Here is an 8,476-nt window from a genome sequence, read left to right as displayed (position 1 = left end):
CCTGGGATCTGCTCCAGGACAGGCAGAGGCAGGGCGATGGCAGGGCCATGAAACGGTTAAAGCAGTATTGTGTGCTCCCTCCCGATTGTTCTGCAAGGTGTGTTGTGACATTTGTACTTCCTCCTGGCAGTTGGGAGCAGAGGCAGCAAGTGAGAGACTGCCGGGATGCTGCTGGTCCCTCCACCACCGCCCTGAGGGTCTCTTCTGGGCGGCTCCACCATGACCCTCCTCAAGCTCATCGGCCGGTGTGCTGTGATACTCCTCCTGGCTGTGCTGTGCGATGTGATTGGGCTGATCATCCTCCTCCTGGGAATTTTTGCTCCACTAAGTTCCTGGGACTTCTTCGTTTACTTGGGAGCTCTGTTGCTCGCCTCTAGCCTCGTCTTCTGGATGTTCTGGTACACATTCAACATCGAGGTCCCCCTTAGGGACCTAGGTTTTAACTAACCTGCGCCTCTGGCAAAGCTGAAATGGAAACATGCACTTGGAGGAGCAACATCGCATGCTACGAAGCTCCAAAGCATCATCCAGTTGGTGAAAAGCATCCAAAAAGACCAAAAGGAAGGGCCTGCTGGTCCCCACAGCATCAACCAGCCAGATGGAACCTCAGGGGAAAGGTACCTACAGCTCAGCGTGCACAGGGATGCTTTGCTAGTGTTGGGGAATGCAAAGGTCTTGGCAGGGCAGCCAGACCTTCCTGCTGGTGAAAGCCACTCTTCAGGAGTAACATTAGATTTTTAAATGCTCTGGAATGGATTAATGATGGACAGGAACTTGGTTTTGATGAGATGAGCCTGTCTAAATGAATCTGGGGAGGAGGATTTTGGTGGAAATTGAAGATGGTTAGCATCTGGGGTTTATTTCCTCAGTTCTTGCTGTCAGATGATGCTGTGAGTTGAGGGTCCTGGAGAGCCGCTGCCGCTGCTCTCTCATGACAGCTTTTGGTAGGGACAGGGAGCGCGAGCCGACTCCCAGAGAAACAGCCTGGGCAAATACAGAAAGTCAACAAGACTAATGCAGATCCAGGCTGTCGCTTAGCACCAAAACCTCTGTGTAAATGGCCTGAGCAAACCTGGCTGCTCATTGGCATACTCCCATCACACCGGTGTGCACTACTGGGCTGCCCAGGCTGGGAAGGTTTTGCCAGTGGGGAACGTATTTCCAGAACAGTGCAAAACCAAGCGAAGGTTGTGTCACCAAGGCACCGGTATGATGCCCTGTACACAGCCCAGTGACAAATGCTGAATACATGGAAACTAGGTACAAAGTGCCATGTTTGAATACTGGTTTTGAGATTATGCTTTCTTAATCTTAGGCTGGTCTAGAACATGCCTGATTTGTTTGGCAGTATCCCAACGGGCAGAAAGGTCAGACAACGTGGACCTTGGCTGGGTTCTGCAGCCTGGTCCAACAGCAGATGAGCAGGAGGGACCCACACGTTGAGCATCAGCCTCTGCATTGCATGGAGGGGCTGGAGGTGACATGGAAACATCCAGGTCAGCCAAGAGCTGCTGCAGAGGGCTCAGTTTTGGGCTCACCTATGAGCAGCAACACCATTGCAAAGCTTAATGGAGGTGGAAATGCCCGTGTGTCAGGAGAGCACCACTGCATGGACAGCATCCTGCCTCCTTCCCAGCATCCCAAGGGGATGTTCCTCCCCATCAGCATGCTGGCAAGGCTGGTGGAGCCAAGTAGTCCCAGTTAATGAACAAGCAGCCCCACAGTGCTCGGACCGGATTGGTACATGACAAAAGGATGATGACAGTAGGAGGATACTCCAGCCAGGAGCCAACCATGCAACCACATACCAAGAGCCAACCCTTGCCCCAAGGAGCTAATGGTTTTATAACAGTACATGAGACAAAGAGAAGGCAGAGATGGGGGAGATGTCCCCCACTGACACACAGGTGAATATCAGAGTTGAGACCAGACTCAGCCCTCTTCAGTTTTGACATCTCAGCCAGGCCAGTGCCCCCAGGCATATACCTCCCGGTGCATAACACAAGAAGACTGCCAAATGACACGATCTCCATCTGTAAGTCACTCAAGAGAGATTTCCTTGCAGTTTTTTTATAAAGCCTACCACAACTGATGAGAAACTTTTTTTATTGTTATTATTTACCGATTTTTCTTTATTCCTTGTCTTGCTGGCAGTGACTGCAAGAGGCAGCCAGGAAGTTTTCTCAGCTCTCCCGGGAGTGTGAAAGCTACAGTGTGAGTCATGGTACACTTACCAGGATGCCCAAACCAGGAGTTCAGCTTTACCTTCCACCACTGGGTCTCAGGGTGCTTTTCCATCCATATGCCCTTGGGATTACCTCTTTCAAAAATTTCCTTGATGCACCTCCAGATAAGAGCCTGTAACAAGTATTAGTTAGATGCTGCAGCTACATATAAGGAGGGGCAGCAGTAACCAACACCCTCCTTTATTTGCTTTGGGATTTTTAATTGCTTGTGCTAAGCCTGTTCAGCCTGTAAAGCTTGGCTCAGGGCTTTGTCACCATTCAATGTCTGTCCCTTGTTGGGTGCATGCCTAGGTACGTCTCTCAGGGACAACACCCAGGGAGCTGGTGGCATCGTCCAGGGACCCCAGTGGGAAATGGGTGCAAAGTCCCCATAATCACTTGTCCCTCCTGTTTCCTGGGCTAGTGGGGCAGACCACTCCTCAACCATGCTTATTAAGTCTCTGCCAGCACCTGACATTGGATAAGCCAGTGCACATTACCAGCCCATGGCCAGGGGAAAGATTTGAGGTGATGAAGGTGGAGGATGATGCTCACCCACTCAGGAAAGTGCTGTCAGTCCTGTGCCTAGACCTCCTGGCATGCACTGATAAGGCTATATCCAGGTCCACGGAGGAGCAGAGGCCTCCAATGCAACCCAGCACACACTGGTTCAGTCCAAGCACTGCACTGTCAGGGTCCTGCAGACCCCAGGATCCTGTGTTCCCCATGGGGTATTCCTGCTTGCATATTTTCCCCTCTCTGGTTCATCTGTGATCTCTGACAGTCACCCAACTCACGTGGCTCCAAGCAGGGCAGGAACCATTCCCCAGCGGGATGCATGTGGGGAGGTGGTGCACAAATCAAACCCAAACATATCTCTGTATTCGTGTGTGTGTGCAAGGTGCCTTCAGCGTTCCTCACCTCCTCCAGTGAGCCAGCACGGAGGGGCATGGGCACAGGCAGGACATGGTGGCTTCATTTTCCCCCAGGCACAGGGATAAGCCATCAGCCAGGTCCAGCTACCAGAGGGAAAACCTCACACTTGTGGTGTTTGCCCATGGCAAGGGACTATGCGATTTCTCTTTCCTCCCTGTCCCACCTTCTCCCATGGTGGGTGCTCACAAGCCTGCACACCCCAGCACCTCCAGAGCGCTGGCTCTGATGGTCTCCAATGTCCCTTTCCATCCCAGGGACATAGGTCCTTCCTTCTTCTGCTGTCCCCAAGTCATACTGGCCGGAGCAGAGTCCATCCCTGCCAGAGCCAGCCTCACCAATAGCAGAATAAGCACGAGTGAAGCATCTGTGAGTCCCTGTCCCTTGGAGGCTCAGTCCTGTGCAATACTGGGAGAGCTGGCCCAAGGCCAGCACATTATTGACCCAAGAGCTTATCTTTCACCGTTGGGTTTTTGTGGTTTTGTACTTGGTCTGTTTGCTCCGGGCTGCTGGGGGTGTTTTAAAGTCATGGGCACGGCATAGCCCAGTGGCTATGGCACAGTGCCCGTGCATACAGAGCACTGGGAACCAGCAACCCTTCTCCACTCCCTGACCAGTCTGTGCTCCCCAAGTCACCCCACTGATCTGAATGGCCCATCACCAAAGCCGAGCACCCTTCAGCTCTTCCTGCCCTGATACTTTAACCCCAAAATGCTGTAGAAGTGCATGCAAGGAATCGTCTTTCATGACTTGTGCATGCTTTGAGGAGTCCGGGCTCCCTTACACCTCTTCCCCTGTATGGCACCTCAGCTACAGCATCCCTGACTCTGCACCAGGGGAGGCACCAGGGGGAATATCAACCCCAACGATGTCAATTGTTTGCTCATCTGTCTAGTTTTTCAGGGGAGAAAAAATTCTCCTTTTGTGACCAAATATTAGCAGCCTTACTCATACCCTGATCTGGGCTGATCCTGAATGTCACTGGGCAACCCACAATGTCCAACTGAGAAGCTGACATGGCTGCACACATGGACATCCTGGACATCCTGGTTGTCACCCAGAAGTCTGCTGGTGCTTCTGTATCACATCTGGCTGGTGGTCAATGGTCTCCTGAGTCTCAGTGTTTTGATTTTAGATGTCTGTCTTGGAGAGATCTTGAATTTCTTAGATATCATCAGGGTCTGTTTAAGTATTTGCATCTCTTTTCACTGTCTATTTATAGGGAAACAGAAAAGGACCAGCATGTGAACGTAAGAAGCAAGCAGACGAAGAGGAGCAGCACCAAACAAGGACTTGGTTGTGCTACTCTTGCAAACCCATCACTGAAAATACAGAGAGCTGTGCTATACTGATCTGTTGGGTGTGTTGTTACCAACCTGGGCGCAAGTACTCAAGGCACCCCTTGAACGGTGGATATCCTTTTCACATCCTCTCTGAGTACATCACACTCAATCCTACCCACTGCTGTTGTCTCAGAGGGCCCAACACAAGCAAACTGGTAGCAGCAAAGCTGCTGCAAACTGTCCTGACTGTGGGTCAGTGCAGATCAGCAGGATACAGCTGACAGGCTGGACCAGTTCTGCAAACCTCACCAAATGGATGTGAAGAACTGGTTCAACAGGGCTTACGGCTGGAGAGACGGCCCGAGCTGCAGCTGACTCCCCAGCTCGGTGACCTTGCCTATACGTTGATGCACTCAACGGGAGACAGTGGCAACAAAATTGGACAGGACAGAGGATTTCCTAAGCCAAATCCAGCTTCTGGCTGGATAGAGGTCTTAGGTACATTTTACCTAATCTCAACAAGGTCCCAAGCACTTTCTAAATGGCACTTAATGGAATGCTCAGAAGATCTTGGTTCAAAGAGCTACTGGAGCTGTGGGCAATTGCAAAGGCCAGGAAAGGATTTAGTGCTTCAGCTGTCAAACCGATGGTGGCTCAACATGGAAACAAACTTCCTGGCTGACTCAAAATACAGATCTCAGGTGAGACAAAAGGAAACCAAGAGACCCATGTCTCCATCTTCCTATGTTCCTGATGCGGTGTTTGGTTGACCATGGGTATGATGCATATATAACACCTATCAAATAGGTTGTTCAGCGCTTTCCATCACGGAATCACAGAATCGATGAGGTTGGAAGAGACCTCTGGGATCATCAAGTCCAACATTTGCCCTAACACCACCATGTCAACTAGACCATGGCACTAAGTGCCACATCCAGTCTTTTCTTAAATACCTGCAGGGATGATGACTCCACCACCTCCTTGGGCAGCCCATTCCAATGCCTAATGACCCTTTCTGTGAAGAAATGTCTCCTCATTTCTAGCCTGAACTTCCCCTGGTGCAGTTTGAGACTGTGCCCTCTTGTCCTGTCACGAGTTGCCTGGGAGGAGGGGCCAACCCCCACGTCACTACACCCTCCTTTCAGGTTGTTGTAGAGAACGATTATGGACACCTCTTTTCAGTTGTTTGAAACTTTGCCAAAATTTATTTCTTTGTGATTTCCCATCCTGGAGAATCTGCCTCTGAGACGAAGTTTGGTGCTCCTCTCGGTCCTTCTCACTGCAGACCAGCTGACAGGACAGCGCTGGCACTCAAGAGACTTCTCTGTTACCAACACGTGCTCTGCTAAACAGGCTCAATATGGAGATACATTGACCTGATGTAGGAGAGATCTCCCCACCATATCAGAAAGACCTCCACAAACTTTCCTGTGGTGACGGAGATGTGGTTTGGGCCCCATGTGTGCATGCTGCTTACAGTCAGTCCAGCTCCATCAGCCATTTCGTGTCGAGTTGAAGAGGCCTCAGGGAGAGCACACAGAGAACAGAACACTTGGGTGTCCAGAGGGAGGGTTGAGCTGGGGATGCCCACCTTCACTGCTGCCTAGACAACAGCATGGACCCCGTAACACTTTATGGGTGATATCAGGCCTTTGGTGTCCTTGCTGCCCTTAATTTTAGCACCTTGTGCCAATAGCAATGGCAGTGGGGTTTATGGACAAGTTGTTCAGCATGGGAACTACTGGTTGGGGTAGAAACTAGCAGTTCTTCTCTGTCTCTAGTTCCTAGGGTGTGAGACTGGTTGCAGGGCCGGCATCTCATCCCCTGCCATGAGCAGGCAACTAGTGTACCCTGTAGCCATCTAACCATCCTGTCTTCCCAGCCTGGGAAGGAAGGCTCCCGGCCTAACCCCACAGATGTGCTGTGCAGGACCCACAGCCTCAAAGCACTGAAATAACTTGTATTTGAAACCCAGGCTTATTTGGACCCTAATCCTGTCCTGGGTAGAACAGGGACCACCTCCCAGTTCCCCAGAACATCAGAGACTCATCACGCTAAGGGATGCCATCAAGCACATTGAGCAGGGTACGAGGCTGTCTTCTGGGGATGTGGAACAGAGCCTGTGCCAGGGTCTTTCGCAGCGTTCTGCTCTGTTCTGTTCTGGGGGAACCATTTCGGTGTCACCATTCTGGGACTTTTTTATTAAACTTGCTACCTTCCTTTTCAAAGCTGTTTGTCTACTGACAATAGGTGGCGGGGTAAAGCGGGAACCTCTGGTTGCAGCAACTCTGTTGAAGAGTAGTTCTTACACAAGGGAGAAAGCTGGAAAATGTGGTACTGTGTGTGGGATAAATCACAGAGTCACATCAGTGGCAAATATCAGCATCATTAACCCTTCTCTGGCAATATGGAAATACCCCCTCCTATGTAAATAAGCTTTTTAAAAAAAAAGATCTTTAAAAAACACAGGCACTGTTGGCTCTTCTGCATTTGCAGTTAGTGTGGTAGTGGGTCATTAATGAATTCTTTTTCCTTCAAAGATAAAATCATGTTAAGGGGATCTCTGAGATTTTTGTAAATTCCAGTGACTCTAGAAGCAGGGACCTTCAGGAAACAGCAGTTATCAGGAGATGGCTGGCCGTAACCCCGAGGTAGGCAACTGCACTATCTCTGCAAATGACTGCCCTCTGCCCCGGGCAGGAGCTGACCTGCCCTCCTCCTGGGCAGCCTGCCAGTGCGAAGCCAGATATCCACCCATGGCTGATCAAGGAAGGAGCCAGCCCGCAGCCAGAAATTTTATCAATAAAAAGGGAGAAAATCTGATCTGACCCCACTGCTTACAGGGCCACCTTTGCATTTCACCCACAGGCAGAGCCAGCCTTGCTCGGAGGCAAGAGTCAGGGTTAGAAAAGGGACCAGCACTCTTTGATCTGACAGGGGACCCAGGCCAGAGACCACAAACTTCTCCTGCACATTTGGACCTGCACAGCACCTTGTACCCAGGTGCTGGTGGGGGATAACAGGCAAGGTTTTTACACCCTGAAGCAACTGGTTCTCGCAGACTGCACAAACCCTTCTGCAGCAATCCTTGTCTGCCCTTGCACAGCTGCATCCACCCTCCCCGGTCTGGAGGGAGCAGGATGTCTGGTCCTGCAGACAATCCCTGCCATAGCCACCGCAGCCCTGTCTCCAGCAGGTTCCAGCACGGCTGGTGAACTGGAGGGAGTGGGCTCTGAACTGGGATTTAACCCTCACCAGCCCTAACCACTGCTGCCCAGCCATGGCGGTGCCAGGGGCTGATGGATGGGGCAGGATGCAGGGGGATGAGCAGCTCCTCCACCCTCTGCACACCGGGCCAGCACTGACTTCACCCTCAGACCATTTCCTTACGCTCTCCAGGGCCAGGCACTGCCTTGCTACTTGCAGGCTCATTTTTCTGTCCCCGCCCAGTGCTACTGCAGTTCAGTTGCTGGTATCATCACACTCAGGGCGTGCAGCACCTGCAGACACAGCGCAGTCAAAGGATCCTGATGCCTGCCCCATCCTCCTGCTCTTCCAGTGAAGCAATGCTCATTCGAGCAGTGGGGACATGACCAGTCCTACACCAGCTGGAGCAATCAGTTCAGAGTGAAATGCAATCCCGTGTCGGGAATCCTGGAGAGACGGGCTCCGGGGTCTGCTGCAGCAGGAGCTCCTTTGCTTGTTCCCCCACTGTCGCCGGGTGGCAAGAGGGGCTGTTCGACATGTCCCCCGTGTGAAGGACCATGGCATGTTGCTTTGCAATGTCAGGGATGTTTTCATAGGCACCTGGGAGCATGAACCCCTGCCTGCTACAGTTGGAGGCAGTGGCAGCAGCGGCTGGAGGTAGGTCTCCCGATATGTCTTCTGTCTGTGTTGAGACAAACCAAGGTCTGGCTTTGCCAGGGAGCTTGGCCCCGGGGGGCCCAGTATTTTGGCTGGACTGAAACAGAGCCACTGCTGGATCTGAGCTGCAGACCCCTGGAAATGACAAACAGCCCCCAAGGGCAGTTCAGA

At 51.7% G+C, this 8,476-nt stretch overlaps 1 protein-coding gene across 1 annotated transcript; it reads left to right on the top strand.

Moving 5' to 3' along the window:
• Window positions 1-219: 219 nt before the first annotated feature.
• TMEM238 (transmembrane protein 238) lies at window positions 220-447 on the top strand. Its single transcript, XM_009697950.1, has one exon. The coding sequence runs from the start codon at window positions 220-222 to the stop codon at window positions 445-447; it is 228 nt and encodes a 75-aa protein (XP_009696252.1).
• The last annotated feature ends 8,029 nt before the right edge of the window (window positions 448-8,476 follow it).

The sequence above is a fragment of the Cariama cristata genome, unplaced genomic scaffold (assembly GCF_000690535.1).
Source record: "Cariama cristata isolate BGI_N322 unplaced genomic scaffold, ASM69053v1 scaffold22630, whole genome shotgun sequence".
Lineage (NCBI taxonomy): Eukaryota > Metazoa > Chordata > Aves > Cariamiformes > Cariamidae > Cariama > Cariama cristata.
The sequence above is the reverse complement of the archived record's forward strand: the minus strand, read 5'-3'. Positions and strand labels throughout refer to the sequence as shown.